This window comes from Schistocerca gregaria, chromosome 4 (assembly GCF_023897955.1).
Source record: "Schistocerca gregaria isolate iqSchGreg1 chromosome 4, iqSchGreg1.2, whole genome shotgun sequence".
Lineage (NCBI taxonomy): Eukaryota > Metazoa > Arthropoda > Insecta > Orthoptera > Acrididae > Schistocerca > Schistocerca gregaria.
In genome coordinates, this window is record NC_064923.1 from 279,969,386 (window position 1) to 279,988,970 (window position 19,585).

A 19,585-nucleotide genomic window follows, 5' to 3' on the forward strand; every position below is an offset into this window, starting at 1 on the left:
GAATGCGAAAATATTTTGTTGAGGCCAACCTACATAGGTAGGAATGATCATCTAAATAAAATACGAGAAATCAGAGTTTGAGAAGAAAGGTTTAGGTTCGTTTTTCCCGCGCGCTGTTAGGGAGTGGAATGGTAGAGAGATAGTATGATTTTGGTTCGATGAACCCTCTACCAAGCACTTAAATGTGAATTACAGAATAGTCATGTAGATGTAGATGTAGAAGGCGTGGATGTTGGCCTTAAAGGGGGCGCCGGAAGAAGCCTCGCTGTTCGGAGGTTCGGTCGTGTGTTGGTCGAGAATCAGAACCGGGAGTGGTGCTGCTAATTCATTCGGTGTTGTCTCGATTGGCCTCATATTCTGGATCCGTGGTTCGTCTCCGCAATTCTCCCCGGTGGCCGCGAGGCGTGCTGATCGTGGTGACTTGGACGGGTCAGACAGAGAGGCCGACACCACGGACTAAGTCGTCTGCCGTACCAGCGTTCTTGTGGACAGCGGCTAGCAGAGAGGAGTCCTACCACTGGGGGAAGATGGTTCTCACGCCGACGTCAACGTGCGTTTTCTAGAGACGGATATTGTGACGGGTGAGCACATTTTCGAACTTTGCCGGTGATTACCATGCTCTGTCGCACGTTGTGGCCTTGGAGCAAGAAGGTTTGATGCGCCAAAAGTTCTTTCAATCTCTTCAGTGGTTCTAACCGACATACCTGTGTCCTGGTGTTAACAGGTGGGGTACATCTGAATTTCTGGGGCTGGACAACCATGTTTTAGATAATTAAATTGTGCTTGGCGCAACTTAGCCTCTCTTAATATTTCTGACTTTGTAATTATGTTACTAAGAAATAGAACAAATTTCTTTATTTCCGTCTATGATCACAAAATTTTTAAGTCCTCAGGCTATCGGTTTCGGTCAGCAATGACCATCTTCAGATCTATGTCCTAATAAAATGGAAGGAAAGGCCTTGCTGCAGTGGATACACCGGTTCCCGTCAGATCACCGAAGTTAAGCGCTGTCGGGCGCGGCCGGCACTTGGATGGGTGACCATCCGGGTCCCCACGCGCTGTTGGCATTTTTCGGCTTGCACTCATCCTCGTGATGCCAATTGAGGAGCTACTCGGCCGAATAGTAGCGGCTCCGGTCAAAGAAAACCGTAATGACGACCTGGAGAGCGATGTGCTGATCCCACGCCCCTCCTATCCGCACCCTCAGCTGAGGATGACACGGCTGTCGGATGGTCCCGATGGGCCACTTCTGGCCTGAAGACGGCGTGCTTAATATAATGGAGGCATGAAGGCATCGTCAGAAACCGATTTTGTGTTTATCTTGTGACGATGCCACTATGGCCTCATTATATTAGGACATGTTTTTAAAACAGATCTGAAGATGGTTATTACTGACCGAAACCGATAGTCTCAGAACCTAAGAAGTTTTTGATCATAGATGGATATAAAGAAATTTATTGTACACTTTCTGGATCACTGTTATATTCACGATCTTGTTACAGCTTGCTATACTTAAAAACTGTTCTTTTAAATTTTGTGATTCATAAAACGATTCTGCAATGCTGTCTCTACTTGTACTTCGTTTGAATGGGTTATCTCATCAGGGTACTTTGTAAGAGAAATTTCTGAATTTATTAAGCCCTCTTCTGATGTGTTGACGAGAGCTGCCTTTTGCTTTGCACAGTAGCTACGGATGCAACAGGCCCTAACCGTTTATATGGCGAAGCGGGTCCGCGTGTATCGGGTGTTAGCATATCATTCGGTTCTTGAAGAAGTGGATTTTTATTGATGTATTAATTCCGATTCTGCTGGAACTCCTGTTCGTTCGTTATTTAGTTGTTAATTTTAGTGTTACACTATTTAAGTCCGTGTCCTATAGTTAAAGTGCCATTGTACGTGCAATTTGGGTTCAAACTCAAGTTTAAGTACCTTTTTTACTTTCTTGTCAAATGTTAAGCATTCAGTTTTTGTTTAAGCGCTTGTGCGTTCGTTAAATCTCGGAAAATCTGCTATCATATTTTGGTGCGAGTCCATTGCTATCATCAGATATGTTGGTGCGCCTTTTGCTTGCCGTTCCGAACACGCCATTACAAATTGCTGTGGATTGATTGCAGTCAATTTAAATTTGATTGTATTTAGAGAAATGAGGTTTTTGGGTTAATGGTAGTGTTTAGTTATTATCACACGCACTTTAGTGTTATTTTACGTCTGTGTTTTAGAGTGAGGTGATGTCTCAGTTCATACACCAGTCTAACATATAAAGCTTCGCGTCTAGCGGATGGAATTTTATGGTAAGGTCTTGTGGGACCAAAATGCTGAGGTCCTCGGTCCCTAAGCCTCCAGAATACTTAATCTAATTTTAACTAACTTACGCTATGGACAAACACACACCCACGCCGGAGGAAGGACTCGAACCTCCGACAGGGCGGTCCATTGATTGTGACCGGGTCAAATATCTCACGAAATAAGCGTCAAATGAAAAAACTACAAAGAATGAAACTCGTCTAGCTTGAAGGGGGAAACCAGATGGCGGTATGGCGCTGCCATAGGTCAAACAAATATAAACTGCTTTTTTTTAAAATAGAAACCCCCATTTTTATTGAATATTCGTGTAGTACGTAAAGAAATATGAATGTTTTAGATGGTCCACTTTTTTTGCTTTGTGATAGATGGCGCTGTAATAGCCACAAACGTGTAAGTGCGTGGTATCACGTAATATTTCGCCAGTGCGGACGGTATTTGCTTCGTGATACATTACTCGTGTTAAAGCGGACCGTTTACCAATTGCTGAAAAGGTCGATATTTTGTTGATGTATGGCTATTGTAATCAAAATGCCCAACGGGCGTGTGCTATATACGCTGCTCGGTATCCTGGACGACATAATCCAAGTCTCCGGACCGTTCGCCGGATAGTTAGGTTAATAAGGAAACAGGAAGGGTTCAGCTACATGTGAAACGTCAACCACAACCTGCAACAAATGATGATGCCCAAGTAGGTGTTTTAGCTGCTGTCGCGGCTAATCCGCACATCAGTAGCAGACAAATTGAGCGAGAATCGGCAATCTCAAAAACGTTGGTGTTGAGAATGCTACATCAACATCGACTGCAACCGTACCATATTTCTATGCAACAGGAATTACATGGCGACGACTTTGAACGTCGTGTACAGTTCTGCCACAGGGCACTAGAGAAACTACGGGACGATGACAGATTTTTTGCGCGCGTTTTATTTAGCGACGAAGCGCCACTCACCAGCAGTGGAAAGGTAAACCGGCATAATATGCACTATTGAGCAACCGAAAATCCACGATGGCTGAGACAAGTGGAACATCAGTGACCTTGCCGGGTTAATGTATGGTGCAGCATTATTGGAGGAAGGATAATTGGCCCCCATTTTATCGATGGTAATCTAAATGGTGCAATGTATGCTGATTTCCTACGTAATGTTCTACCGATTTTACTACAAGATGTTTCACTGCACGACAGAATGGCAATGTACTTCCAACATGATGGATGTCCGGCACATAGCCCGCGTGCGGCTGAAGCGGTATTGAATAGCATATTTCATGAAGTACCATACCATGGCCCGCAAGTTCAACGGATCTGACTTCCCCGGATTTCTTTCTGTGGGGAAAGTGGAAGGATATTTGCTATCGTGATCCACCGACAACGTCTCAAAAAATGCGTCAGCGCATTGTCAATGCATGTGCGAACACTACGGAAAGCGAACTACTCGCTTTTGAGAGGAATGTCGTTACATGTATCGCCAAATGCTTTGAAGTTGACGGACATCGCTTTGAGCATTTATTGCGTTAATGTGGTATTAACAAGTAATCACGCTGTAACAGCATGCGTTCTCAAAAATGATAAGTTTACAGAGTTACAAGTATCACATTGGAACAACCGAAATTAAGTGTTCAAAAGTACCTACATTCTGTATTTTAATTTAAAAAAGATACTGTTACCAACTGTTCGTCTAAAATTATGAGCCATATGTTTGTGACTATTACAGCGCCATCTATCACAAAGCGAAAAAAGTGGTCCAACTAAAACGTTTATATTTCTTTACGTACTGCACGAATATGTAATAAAAAAAGGGGATTCCTATTTTAAAAAACGCAGTTGATATCCCTTTGACCTATGGCAGCGCCATCTAGCGGGCCAACCATAGCACTATCTGGTTTGCCCTTCAAGCTAAACGAGTTTCGTTCTTTGTAGTTTTTTCGTTTGATGCTTATTTCGTAAGATATATATGAACTTGGTGACTAAGAATGTACGTTTAAAATTTGTTTTGAATGCTGTTCAAACCTTGTTTTCCCAGTACTTACAGCCCCAAGGCACTCAAGCGGCTGGCCTCGTTTCAAGGGGGTAACCAGCGATAAAGGATTTAGGTCTCAAGCATCTACTAACAATTATTGCTGCCTGATTGAGGGCAACATCTACCTTGCTTTCAATGAGCTGATGGTTCCTACATTGGCCATGTATACTCTCCCGACGTACGCCATAGCAGAAGTGTGCTGCTCTTGATGTGTCCACTAGTTTCCTCAGCAGGCAATTTCTTGAGCTAAATTTGCCTCTAAATTCATTGCAATGTTGTCTGAAAGTTTAAGTAGACTATGATCCAATCTGATTTACAGATATCTAGTATGGGAATCATGCTCCAGGCTGTCGCCCTCCCACCTAATGTAAAGCTTTCTCATGGCCCCCTCATCGCGGAGATGGAAACTGCGGAGTTGGAACTTTGGTACTGGAAAAAAAATTGGAAATGAGCGTTTGGTGTCATTGGCCGGGAGGCCCCTTGCAGGGTAAGTCTGGCCGGCCTGGTGCAGGTCTCATTACATTCGACGCCACATTGGGCGACCCGCGCGCCGGATGGGGATGAAATGATGATGAAGACAACTCAACACCCAGTCCCTGAGCCGAGAAAATCCCCGACCCAGCCGGGAATCGAACCCGGGCCCGTAGGAGGGCAATCCGTCACGATGACCACTTTTTTGCGGGTAAGTGCCCTACCAACCCTTTTTTTTTGACGCTCTATCCTCTTTTTTTGGGGGGGGGGGGGGCGTAGTGCACCGGTGGGGGCTCGGGGGGCAAAGTGGACAGGGGTGAAGACCCGAGGCCTAGCCACAGTGTCCCCCTCACCACCACTGAGTCTGTGGTACTTAGGGAAGTGGGAGACACAGGAATCAACAGAAGTGGAAGGCATTGTTGTTCTTTATTTACTTGCACAATGAAATAAAATCCGCGCAATCTGCGACGCGCTCTCCCATCTGCGGAGGTCAGAAGTAGAATCGATCGTAGGCGCCTTAAACTCAGACACCGCCGGGGGAGGAGGGGTAGGTGCCCTCTCAGCCAGGCACTCCCCAACTTAGTGGAGGTCTAACAAAGACACCGCGAAGATAGTTAGTAATTAATGTTCGGTAATGCGGCGTGTTTTCGAGAGCTGCATGGGCTGTTCGTAAATAGGTCCAGAAGTCGAGGCGCGATTTAGGTCCCTCATGAAAGAGATAAGCGACCGCCCACCTTTTGATCCACGTAATAGCATGACATTTGGCGGCGGGAAAATGTTTGTCTTTTGGGTATAGAAGAGGTTCGATTGTGTCTGCTGGCACCCGGAGATAGCAGACAATGATTTTTTGCACGAAGCGCCATCTTGCGAAGAGGTGCATCTCACACGGTGTTCGTCAGTGTCCAGTTGCTGGCAAAGGAGAGTAAGAGGGGATTCCGACAAGCCAATGTTGAACCACTCAGCTATCGGGGCGGGCACTTTGGTGATAAAAGTTCGTGTCTACTCCTCCTACAAGTGAATGGGAGAAGTGGAGGAGGCTCACCTGTTGACCCTGGCGATGAGGCCGGGAAGGCGGCGCAGGCGGTGCGCGGAGGCGTCGAGCGCGTGGCAGTAGGCGGTCCACATGCAGTCGAGGGCGCGCCCGTCGCCGGTGCGGTAGGCGTCCAGCAGCGTGGAGACGGCGCGTGCGCCGCTGGCAGCCATGTCCAGCAGCTCCCGCACCACCGTGCGGTTGGCGTCCGCCTCCAGCGCAGAGGCGGAGGCGGCGGCGCGCGCCGGGCCCTGGCGCACCAGCTCCGGCGGCTCGAACAGCGTCTGCACCGCCCACACCTGTCGACAACACTCGCCTTACCACCCTCCTTCCCTTGTGCGTTTCAGGAATGGTGATGTCCCGCAGGCAACAGGCAGTGCATCACATTGGATCGACTTTGTACACTGATGTGCCAAAACCAATAGTTCTGAAGGAATATGAAAATCTTACACGTGGTACTTGAAGGAGTTGCAGGTTGCATAAAACACATCGGTAGGGGCCGCTGAATCATACTGTTTATTAAAGCTTTCCGTAGGAGTTTCTTTACAAACTAAACAGTGATTCTCAATACACCAAGAATATCTGTCTTACGCTTTCATAACATTGTAATACACTACTGGCCATTATAACTGCTACGCCAAGAAGAAATCCAGATGATAAACGGATATTCATTGGACAAATATATTATACTAGAACTGACGTGTCATTACATTTTCACGCAATTTAGGTGCATAGATCCTGAGAAATCAGTACTCAGAACAACCACCTCTGGCCGCAATAACGGTCAGGTACGCCTGGGCATTGAGTAAAACAGAGCTTGGATGGCGTGCACAGGTACAGCTGCCCATGCAGCTTCAACACGATACCACAGTTCAAGAGTAGTGACTGGCGTATTGTGACGAGCCAGTTGCTCGGCCACCATTGACCAGACGTTTTCAATTGGTGAGACACCTGGAGAATGTGCTGGCAAGGGCAGCAGTCGAACATTTTCTGTATTGAGAAAGGCCCGTACAGGACCTGCAACATGCGGTCGTGCATTATCCTGCTGAAATGTAGGGTTTCGCAGGGCTCGAATGAAGGGTAGAGCCACGGTCATAACACATCTGAAATGTAACGTCCACTGTTCAAAGTGCTGTCAATACGAACAAGAGGTGACTGAGACGTGTATCCAGTGGCACCCCATACCATCACGAAGGGTGCTACTCCAGTATGGTGATGACGAATACACGCTTTCAGTGTCTGTTCACTGCGATGTCGCCAAACACGTATGCGACCATCATGATGCTGTAAACAGAACCTAGATTCATCTAAAAAAAATGACGTTTAGCCATTCGTGCATCCAGGTTCGTCGTTGAGTACACCATCGCAGGCGCTCCTGTCTGTGATGCAGCGTCAAGGGTAACCGCAGCCATGGTCTCCGAACTGATAGGCCATGCTCCTGCAAACGTCGTCGAACTGTTCGTGCAGATGGTTGTCGTCTTGCAAACGTCCCCATCTGTTGACTCAGGGATCGATACGTGGCTGCACGATCCGTTACAGCCATGTGGATAAGATGCCTCTCATCTCGACTGCTAGTGATACGAGTCGGTTTGGATCCAGCACGGCGTTCCGTATTACCCTCCTGAACCCACCGATTCCATATTCTTCTACCAGTCATGGGATCTCGACCAACGCGAGCAGCAGTGTCGCGATACGATAAACCGCAACGATAGGCTACAAGCTGACCTTTATCAAAGTTGGAAACGTGATGGTACGCGTTTCTCCTCCTTACACGAGACATCACAACATTTCACCAGGCAACGCTGGTCAGCTGCTGCTTGTGTATGAGAAATCGGTTGAAAACTTTCCTCGTGTCAGCACGTTGTCGGTGTCGCCACCGGCGCCAACCTTGTGTGAATGCTCTGAAAAGCTAATCATTTGTATATCAGAGCATCTTCTTCCTGTCGGTTAAATTTCGCGTCTGTGGCACGTCATCTTCATGGTGTAGCAATTTTAATGGCCAGTAGTGTAATAAACCTTTTTCCGATTTCGCAATTTTTTCCGGTTTCTGGTGCATATATTATCAATCTTGCCCCATCCAAACACGTATTAAAAGTGCTTAATTGGGACAGTGATGGAGCTTACATTCACCTGCATAATTCTGCATGTATCGAAATTTGAGGTAAGCAGCCATTGGTTGCATGAAGTGGAGGATTGTAGTGAATGGTTACTAACATTTTAAGTAGGATACCTTTCATACGATGGACCTGTGAAAAGAGTGCCCTCACGGCCACCGATAGAACTTCTTCCATCCTGACTTGGTTTCTTGTTTTCTGGAGCCGTCTTTGAATGAAGTACACCTTTATTGCAGTTATAGATTCTGATCATATTTCTGTTAATTTACCTTCTGTTTCTAGTCTGTCAATTGATGATGTATTAATCATCATCATTTCATCCCCATCGACGCGCAAGTCGCCGAAGTGGCGTCAACTCGAAAGACTTGCACCAGGCGAGCGCTCTGCCCGACGGGAGGCCATCGTCACACGATATTCATGTATTCATGAAATGAAATAATGGCTAGAATAAAACGGACTACAGCATAATGACGTTTACTGATTAGACAAAACATTATCGCATCCAACTTAAAAGCGTGCTGGTCCACTTTTCGGACGCAGTATAGCAGCGAACTATTGTGAGATGGATTCGACAAGTCTTTCGAAGATTTACGGAAATGTGTGGTACCATATTCATCATGTTCGTCTCAGGCGAATTTGATAATGAAGGCATCAATGTGAGGACATCAGATCAATGTACCACGATTCTGGCCTTGTGACTTGGTCAATTGTCCTATTGGAAGATGCCATCGCCATTGGGGAAGGCAACTGCAATAAAATGGAACATCTAAAGCCGTCCTTACGATGTTATTTATTACATGGCTACCAGTTTAGGTGCTTGAGTACGCCATCTTCAGGCCTTATCTGATGCCGAGGGGGTTAACTCAAATCGTATACACGATTCCAATTGTGGCCAACATCTATGAACTGATCTTTGCAGACTACCTGTAACAACGATGTTGTGACGGTTGGGGATAGATAATAAATAGCGTCACAAGGACAGCTGTAGGTGTTCCATTATACTACGTTAGTGAACAGCCTAAATTCCACAAACTTCCAATCAAAAGGATGGACATACAAAAACTTGAAAGTAGAAGGGATGCTGGCGGTCAACTATAATGCTCACATACTCCACAGCTGTCATGATGACTTCGGTTACTGCCCAAGAAAACCCAGATGAATGTCTCTCTCTCTCCTGCCATAGTGTGAATCTTCCCACACTGGTCAACATCCATGGAACTGTGCATGCTTCGAGCAGCCACCCACCTGGATGAGGGCATATTTGGTCTGAGCCATCGACCTGGTCTAACAAGAAATGTATCTGACCTGAGTAAGCAACACGTTTCCATTGATTCACAGCCCAAACTCAATGATTCCATCCTCACTGTCAACACGTATGACTATGTTGGTGGATCAACAAGGGAACATGTAGTGGTCATCTTTTGATGAGTGGCGTTGCAACGGCCGGTATATGAGCAGATGGCGGGGCATGCGTGGGCCTGTAGCGAGTAAGTATAAATCCAACACACGTCAGATTCAACACATCTTTACACTTGCGAGTCCTCGATACATCTCTCTCTCTAAAGTTACTCTAACACATTACCCATAACATCTTGAATCAGCGATACCTGTTGAGCAGCGGTCCATTCAGCATGTTGTTGGGCCCATTTATACCGCGCTGCATTGTGTAGTGGTTGCAAAGATGGACCTCGCCGTGGACGTCGGGAGTGGAGCTGCGCATCTTGCAGCCTACTGCGCACAGTTTGAGTCCTATGGCTGCACGGAAAGCATTATTCAACTATGTGGCGTTGCTGTCAGGGTTCCTCCGAGCCATAATCCTCAGGCAGCGGTCACCCACTGCAGTAGTAGCCCTTGGGCGGCCTGAGCAAGGCATATCATTTACAGTTCCTGTCCCTCTGTCTCTCCTCCATGTCCAAACAGCATCGCTTTGCTTCATTCCGAGACGCCTGGACACTTCCCTTGTTGAGAGCACAAAGTAACAATTCGACCGAACCATGGCATTGACCATCGAGGCATCGTTGAACTACAGACAACACGAGCTGTGTACCTCCTTCCTGGTGGAATGACTGGAACTGATCTGCTGCCTGACCCCCTCCGTCTAATAGGCGCTGCTCATACATGGTTTTTTACATCTTTGGGTGCGTTTAGTGACATCTCTGAACAGTGATACAATATCTACAGACAACGTCTATCTTCAGAAGTTCTGGGAACCGAGGTGATGCAAAACTTTTTTGATGTGTGTGTTTCGAAACGAATGGATTGTCCAGCAAACGGTAACATGGGCGATTTAGTTTCTCGCACTGCTCCATTCCCTTACTCTGGCCCGTCTTGCAACGTTTACAACTATTCATCAATCCCTTCTTTGGGACGTTCCTCTCGTCTCTGCAAACAACTTGTAAAATGACTAGACTCCCAGAGGGTGCAGCAGGCCTTCGGTTGGACGCCATTATGGTGGCAAAAAGAATAGCAAGTAGAAACCCATTGCGACTTATAACGACGTAGATCGAACATTATATATTTGTTGGTGCATACATACAGTATTTGTTACTGTACTGTCTGCACATTCCAGCATACGGGAAGAAAAATGGCGAAGAGTTGTGCCACACTTAATTACACGAATGAATTCGGGACGGGAACCAATATTAACTTTCACAGGTGGTAGAATATATATATATATATATATATATATATATATATATATATATATATATATATATATATATATATATATTTTATACTAGGAATTTTCTGTCCTAGCACTTACATTTTCCGAAGGGATACCTAATTGACTTTACAATTTTTCAAACAGTAGTTGCTATTTTTGACAGCACTAGTGGACATGAGGTTCAAAATGTTTCATTTTGTGGTACTGTAAAGTATCTCAGATGTTGGTGAGAACACCATACAGTAAAGTATCAGGATTCATATTTAAAAGTAAATACACAGGGTAAATTAATCAAGTTTTGAACCAGAGATAGTCAAGTGTAATATCGATTATGTATTAGGGTCGCTGTCATCAGGGATCGCTGATTCAAGATGTTATGGGTAATGTGTTAGAGTAACTTTAGATAGAGAGATGTATAGAGGACTCGCAAGTGTAAAGATGTGTTGTATCTGACGTTTGTTGGATATATACTTACTCGCTATAGGCAGTAATGTTTTTTTTTTTATTTGTAAGATACTATGATGTTTGCTAATTTTAAAAGGAATCTAAACTGAAGTTGGAAATACTTAACGTAAAGAAAGTTGTTTTTTAGATATGCAATATGGGTATTCGTAAGTGATGATGGAGATAATGTACAGCACTCACATCCAATGATTTTGTAAAGCTAATTGTTAATAAATAATCAGTTTATTGAGTGTGTTAAAATTGTGAGCATTATTAATTTTCAAAGAGCGAAAATACAAGTTTTCAAGTTATCGCCATATTGTTACTTACCCCAAGTCAGTATCAGTTCCCAGATCCATGTCATTTTTGATTAACCATTTTTTCCAAGAAGTTATTGTCTGTCATATTCGATTTAATTAAAATGTATGCTAAGCAACATGCTTCCACAATAACTGTTTGCTAATTATACAATTTAAACTACTAACAGAGAGCAGTGCTATGAGTGTTATCACTGCACAATAAAGGTAAGAAATTTTATTATTTCAGAGATAGCATTCATTAAGGAGATAGCATTCATTAAGCACAGGGACCAAATTTTCAAATTGATCAAGTTTTGTTTCACTGCCAAGGCCAATTGCAAAGTAACAGTGTTGCGTCAAGATTCAGCTTTTGTGCTACGCAAATTCATGCAGTTTCGATTTTGTTTAAAATTATTGACAGTTTACATTCTCGTAGCTAAATTAAATTAACATTCTCGCAGTCAGAAAAGTTCAGTACAGGGCAAAATACATACGCGACGAGATAAAACAGTTGTGTTTCAGGTTACAGTCAGTTACATAATTTCAGTCATTTTTCAAACGTACATGTTTCAACCTGCATACTGCATATGGATCGAAACAGTAGTTGTGCAGGTTACAGTCAGTTACATAATTTCAGTCATTTTTCAAACGTACATGTTTCAACCTGCATACTGCATATGGATCGAAACAGTAGTTGCGCAGTGTATCGGATACCGGAAAAATCACGTGGTTCTAAATGTATTTCACTTCAAAATTCTGGAGCACTAAATAACGAAATGCTACAATTCGCGCTCGTGCTATTGTAATAAGCTGCATTTAGTTTTGAAAAAACAGTTATGGTGAATTTCCTGAAGTATATTAAATAAAATCGCTAAATTGTGACTGGTTGTCGTTTGTTTGCAAATTAAATTTTTGTCTTGTAGTTACATACTTAAAAGAAAGATTACATTCGTGACTCATTTCAAAGGAAAATGTTTACAACTAAATGCTCGTTAGTTTACTACCACAATGCCTGCTGAAGAGCCTTTCAAAATCCACTAACGGGATTGTGGGGTATTGCGTCTGTGCCCCGGAGTTTCTGTGACGTCGTACAAAATCATTTTCGTGAGCGCGGTCTGAATTCTCGTACTCTCGCAGACGTACGGAGCGCGCGACAATTAACGCGACGTACTGCGCCACAGATTTAATCCAAAACATATATTGACGGGCGCTAGTTAATTATTCGGATTGTTGCAATTTAATATGTCTAAATAAGCGTCGACAACCTTAAAAATGATTCAAATGGCTCTGAGCGCTATGGGACTTAACATCTAGAGGTCATCAGACTTAGAACTTACTTAAACCTAACTAACCTAAGGGCATCACACACATCCATGCCCGAGGCAGCATTGGAACCTGCGACAGTATCAGCAGCGCGGTTCCGGACTCAAGCGCCTAGAACCGCTCGGCCACAACGGGCCGGCTCGCCAACGTCGTTTTGACCCACGAGACAAGGTAACTCCTCTCACTACGCTAGCTACTCCAAGGGAGACTTCAAGATCTGACCACTGGACTGGGATATGTAAATCGCTAACAGTTGAGACACAGGCTGCAACTGGCTGCTAGTAATTCCCGCCGATAATCTTCACAAAAAAAGAAAAAATAGGAATACAGTTCAAAGCGAGTAGCGAAGAGCCAAATAGACAACACTCAAATTTCCACTTAAACCAGTATAATTTATTGGCTTCAGCGACTACCTCGCCAAAGTTCGCCTCGTTCACTAAACGCCACCATCCAGCTAGCTAATTTGTCCGCAACTTAACTAGAGGTCTTCCGACTTGTTTGGTGCGGTCTGCCACGACATGAATTCCTCTCCTGTGCCAACCTCTTCATCTCAGGGTAGTACTTGCAACCTAAGTCCTCAATTATTTGCTGGATGTGTTCCAATCTTTGTATTCCTTACAGTTTTTACCCTCTTTACCCTCTACAGTTCACTCTAGTACGATGTCGGTTATTGCTTGATGCCTTAACACATGTGGTATCTTTCTGTCCCTTCTTACTGTCAGTGCTTTCCATACGTTCGCTTCTTCGCCAATTCTGTGGAGAAACTCTTCATCCCTCACCTTATCAGTCCACCTAATTTTTAACATTCTTCTGTAGCATCACACCTGAAACTGTTCGAACCTCTTATGTTCCGATTTTCAACTGTCCGTGACTCACTACCATACAAGGTTGTGACCCAAACGTGCGTTCTCAGAAATTTATTCCTCAAACTAAGGCCTATGTTTGACACCAGTACATTTCTTCTGACCAGGAATGCCCTTTTTGACTGTGCTAGTTGTTTCTTATGTCCTCCTTGCTTCATTCATCATGGGTTATTTTACTTCCAAGGTAGCGGAATTCCTATTTAATTTCGAAGGTAGCAGAATTCCTTAACTTCGTCTACTTCGTAACCACCAGTTTCGATGTTAAGTGCCTCGTTATTCTCATTTCTGGTTTTGTCATTACTTTTGTCTATTTCCGGTTTACTCTCAATCCATATTCTGTATTCATTAGTCTGTTCTTTCCATTCAACACACCCAGTAATTCTTCTTTAATTTTTTGAGGATAGCAATGTCATCATCGAATCTTATCACTGGTATTTTTTCATCTTGAATTTTAATCCCACCGTAAGAATTTTTCTTTTACATCCTTTATCGCTTCTTCGATGTGTAGATTGAACAGTAGCGATGAAAGACTACATCCTTTTTTCTCTGAAGCCCGTTTCAATCCAAACACCACAGTCTCATCGTTCCTTCTCGGTTCTTGTACATATTGTGTGTCATCCGTCTTTTCCTGTAGCTTACTGCTATTTTCCTCATAATTTCGAACACCTTGCACCATTTGACACTGTCGAATGCTTTTTCTAGATCGAGAAATCCTATGTGCGTGTATTAATTTATCTCCGATCTTGGTTCCATTATCAAGCGCAAGCCGATATATGTATCTTTGATACGTTACCTTTTCGGAAGCCAATCTGATCGTCATCCGACAGTTTCTCAATTTTTTTCTTACATTCTTCAGTATTTTATTCTTTTGAGCAGTTTGAATGCATGAGATGCTAAGCTGATTGTGCGGTACTTTTCACACTATCTGTCCTTGCTATCTTTGAGACTGTGTGGATGATATTTTTCGAAAGTCTGATGGTACTCCGCCAGTCTCTACACGCCAAATTCCATTGCCATTGCCGTCTAAGATTTTGGAAATTCCAATGGAAAACCGGTATGACGCAACCCAAAATATACCCCCGCTTACGAGAACGCGCTTTCAGAACGTCACAAACTTCCGTATCGCAAAAAATAAGTAGGTTAGGCAGAAAAGGATCATTTTCTCCTGTCTTCTGAAATATACTCGGAGAACACCAACTCCGCCCCAGGGGGCACACGGCTTCTACACCCAACGCCGGCTGCCATCCGACCCTAGATTTCGCGACCTCCAGACAGCTTCACGTAATTATTTAAAGTCCAAGCCCTTCTGTCAGTCAGACCCAGTATCCACATGCTGGCAATTTCAGAGGCCATTCTGCACTCATGCTAATCACTCCACTCCAAAATATTGCCTACCGTGAGGACTTCAGACACTTTCTTTTTTTTTTCAGCAGAAGCTTGAAAAAATCACTCGCCCTTAACTACAAACTATTTAGCAGGATTAAGAAAGAAACTGGTCATCACTTCCAGACTGGAGGAATGTTCTTCCTCCGAGTACCGGCTCTGGTGCAGACAATAACTGTACGAAGAGCGCACAGATGCGGGTAGGAAATGATACTTTGCATCTTCATAATTCATTACTTACGTAAGCGTAAACTCATGCGAGGCAAATTAAACCACTAGAGCCACTCTTACTCTATCTTCTTCTTCTTCTCCTTCTTCTTCGTCCTCCTCCTCCTCCTTCTTCTCTTTCTTCATCTTCCTTCATACCGTAGGCCTCCCTCAGACTGTTGCAGCTACATTTGGTCCTTCCATATATTTTCTGGTCTTTCATTGCATCTTTTACCCTGAAGAATGTATTGCCAAAAATGTATCCTCTGTTCGCAACAGACGGAATATCCGCTTTTGTCTATTTTCTTCAGCGTTTTCATCCGTACTAAATATTTTCATTCCTTCTTAATACCTATATTTCTTTTATAACCTAACTCTGTGTATCCCGCTATGTTCCTGAGGAATTTAATTTCATTAGCCTGCAATCTTATTTTTATATTTTTTTAATTACCCAAGATTCACTCCCATAAACCATAACATTTAAGACAAGTTTCTGGTCTTACTTTATTTTTGAGAGATCTTACTCCTCAACTTTTTCTTTTCGATCTAGGTCTCCACTGTACGTTAGCAAGGTCCTTAAAAATTTAAATTTAAATATATTCTCTGTGATTTTGTTTTCTCTTATTATTATTGTCTTTACTGGTTTTTTTTCCGGAGGAAGCTATGGCTTTTATTTTGTTGTATTGGTATTGACATATTATGTATCTGCGTCTATTTTGTGTAGTTCATAGGCACCTCTTTGTTGCCCATGTTTACTATCTGAGATTAAAACATTATCTCCAAACAGCATTATCATTATATAATCTGGTTGGCTAAAATGGTATGTTTAACTCTGTAGCTTCATTTTCCAGTACAAATTCGTCAATGTATATATGAAAGAGCAGTGGCGAAACTCCTAAGTTTTCTCATCCCGATTATCTGGATAATTATTTTATTACACTATGTTCTGGATTACTTCCATAAGATGTATTAATCTGCCTCTCCTTCTTAATATCTCCCTAAATAATCGTCTGTTTGTTTTTTTGAAGGCTTTCATATAATCTGTGGAAGAGGATTTGTGTTTCTTTACTAATCTATTGTAATATAAGTGTATTGTCGACACAATTTATTCCCTTTCTGAATTAATTTTGTTCCTCCAACTGATTTTGATTTTCATTACGGGCTCCAGTCCTCCCGTTAGTATACTAGCATGTATCTTGTGCGCCGCGTTTAGTATCGACGTCCCTCTACAATTATCGGCATTTGATCTGTCGCTCTTCTTGAATATTGGCTTTATGAACAATTTCTTCCACTCTCTTCGTATTTTTTTTACTTATCCAGTAAATATTTAGAAATCTAAAGAGCTGTGTTTTAAATCCTAGTGAAGAGTATTTCATCAATTCGCTATTTACACGTCACTTCCTGCTTTCTTTCGTTTCTTTGTACATCTCATTGCATGCTCTAATTCTTGGTATTCAATGTAATCCGGGTTCGATTCAAAGCCTTCTTCAGTTTGCGTATTCATTTCATCACTTCATATTTTCTATAATAATGCAGCCAAGCTTTATTCTTTATTAAATTAATATCTGCCACATCCTTACTATTTTATACATAAGTGTTTATCTCCTGTGGAGATCATCTCCAAACCTGGCTACAAATTTGTGCCACCCATCTTGAAATAACTTCTTTTTATCTTTTATCTTTTACACCTCTGCTTTTGCTTCTTGTGTGTTTGTTAATTCCTAAGCTGGCTGTTGCAGGTATCTGATATACACGGTGATCCATGTGTCCCTGCCGATGTCGTTTTATCTAACCGGCTATTCTGTATTTGGTATTCAAAAACCTCATGCTGAATTTTCAAACTCTTTCTCTCGCTAGGCGTAAGCTTTTAGTCCTACAAAAAACAGCAGAGCCTCTTGTAAGAAGTTCAATGTAGTTAAATTTGTTCTGGGATACGTTTCCACTAGAGGCTGTAGTTTTCGAATTATTCAAGAAGAAAACGTACAAAAGTGGCATTTAAACTTATTCCCACTCCCTCACTCAGCCTCCGCGTGTCAGGATTTCTAGTATATTGCTGATGGCACTCCCTCCTACGACTGTACTAAAGTTTACGATTGCACAAATTATTTCCCACATCCAACCTGTTTTTGTTTTCATTAACTGGCTGTATTACGCCACGGGCTTATTCGAGCACTTACAAATTGTAAAACTCACGTTTGTGTAAATGTTACCTAACAGTTTTGCGAATTTTAGCAGCATAAAATAAACAGTTACATCGTTTTACTCGTCAGGTCTTCTGTCCACGAAACTATTGCGCTTTTAAGGGTTAAGTCTTGGTCGAATTGTCAACGTAATTAGTTTTTTCTTTCATTAACCACAAGAGCATGTTTAAGTTAATAAGTTCAATGAAATAGTTAATAATACTGGTGGCACTGACACCCAAAAAGGTCGAATATCGGGAATAGTTCGTGTAGTCGGATTTTTTTTTTTTACAGTGGTAGGAGGGACTGCTACGAAAGACATAGTGGAAATTCTGACTGGAGAGGGATGAGTGTGGGGGTGGAGGTTTGTAGCCCCCAGCGGAAACGTACAAAAGTACAAAATTTAAATACATTGAATTTCCTACAAAAAAAAGGTACTGTTCATTTTTTTCTACATGAGTTACAGTTTGCGAGTAGCGTGCGAGAGTCTTGCGCGTGGTTTCTGAAGCGCAGACGTAGAATTGAGGGTTGCAGAAAACGACATCACTAGGAACAGCTCGATCACCCTGTATAGTTTTCTCTTTATTTCAACTGTCTCCTCTGTTTCTTTGTCCACAAAAGTCCTTCCGCAACTTTCCTTTGTTTTCTTTTACCTAATGCCTCATTCCAAGCGCAGTGCCGTCTGCTTCTAAGAATCTATTCATTGTTATGTCTAGCCATGTTTGGCGTAGGTTCTTGATAGACTCACAGTACTATATTTTTTACCTCTCTCTTGGTTGCTCTTATCATTTTAAGGACGATGTTTTGAACTTGTTTACACTCATTAAATAAATTTGACTATTTCATAAATGGTATGTTAAAATTGGAGCGATGCGCTGTTTCGCTATTACGTAAAATTTCCGTTTCGGCACCCGAGTACGTTTTTCAGGTTCCGCAGCGTTAATCTCGTGTTTATCTTTCGACGTGGCTATTCCCTGTTGGCGGTGCGACGCCTGGTTCAGCGGGTCGCAGATTAGGCTTGATGCATAGCTCGCCGATCACCGCCGATACCAGGCCACTGTTCGTTTCCCCTTTTCCCCTGCCTGTTTTTAATCCCTCGTGGCCGCAGCGCTGTTTAGCCAAATTCACAAATGAGTAGCCTATATTCCTGTGCGGAAATGCATTAACGCTTGTAATTTATAGCCTCATAAATTCGCCGTCCCGCAAACGCTGTAATCGAGAAATCTGATATTATCGAATGGCAGCGATATACATCACAACACTCGTCGATAGTTTGTTTTTAGCAAAACAGGCTCAAAAACAGAAAGCAGTTCATTAAAAGGATGCGTTGGAATGAAACGATCCCGTCAAATTTTTTGTGCTAACATTAGCTCCAACATTGGGCTCATAATGCCCCACTCAGGAAGCTGTTAACAAAGACCCACCACGACAGAGAACTCCAATAAAGGCTTGATAGGAATCGAAAAAACGGTGGTGGAAAACTGCTCAAAATCTCAGTGTGTAGAGATTCCCTTATCTTTAGCAACGTTGGTGCACAGCAGGAACATCACGAAATAGTAATATTGTTCAATAACACTCATCAGCCTTCACAATGAGGAACGTTAACACTACCGTTCTGAGTGAGATATTCTGTTGTTGTTGGAGCTCCATATAACTCTCCACGCCAATCTACCCTTTTCCTCTTCATCTCCGAATAACCACCACAATCTACATCCTTTTCAACCTGCATACTGTGTTAAGTCCATGGTCTCACTCATACGCCACCCCCGAACTCCCCCCCCCCCCCCCCCGCCACACACACACATGGTTTGTTCATGCCTCTGGATAAGTCCTATCAAACAATCACTTCTTTTTGTCAGGCTGTGCCATAAATTTTTTTTTCGCTAATCCGATTCAGCACATCCTTATTAGTTACTCAATCTACCTATCTAATTTTCAACATTGTTCTGTAGCACCACATTCCAAAATCTTCTGTTGCATACTTGACTGAACTGCTTATTGTCAACGTTTCACTTCCATGCAAGACTATACTCAAGACAAAGGCCTTCATAGAAGACTTCCTAATACTTAAATTTCTATTAGGTGTTAAAAATTCCCTCTTTTTCAGAAATGCTTTTTGCTATAGTCTTTCTACATTTTATATCCTCTCCGTTTCGGCCATCTTCACTTATTTTGCTGTCCGGAAAGCGAAATTCGTCTACTTCTTTCAATGTCTCATTTCCTAATCTAATTCGCTCAGCATCTATCTATCTATATCCGGATCCCGCTCCATCTACTGTCGGTTCCGG

General features: G+C 42.9%; 1 protein-coding gene across 1 annotated transcript in view; it reads right to left on the reverse strand.

Moving 5' to 3' along the window:
* The window catches only part of LOC126365862 (uncharacterized), a 229,847-nt gene that overhangs the window by 125,509 nt on the left and 84,753 nt on the right, over nt 1–19,585 (reverse strand). Inside the window, exon 4 of the mRNA XM_050008531.1 lies at nt 5,832–6,118. Within this exon, the coding sequence (XP_049864488.1) occupies nt 5,832–6,118 (287 nt within the window). The remainder of the gene's footprint in view (nt 1–5,831; nt 6,119–19,585) is intronic.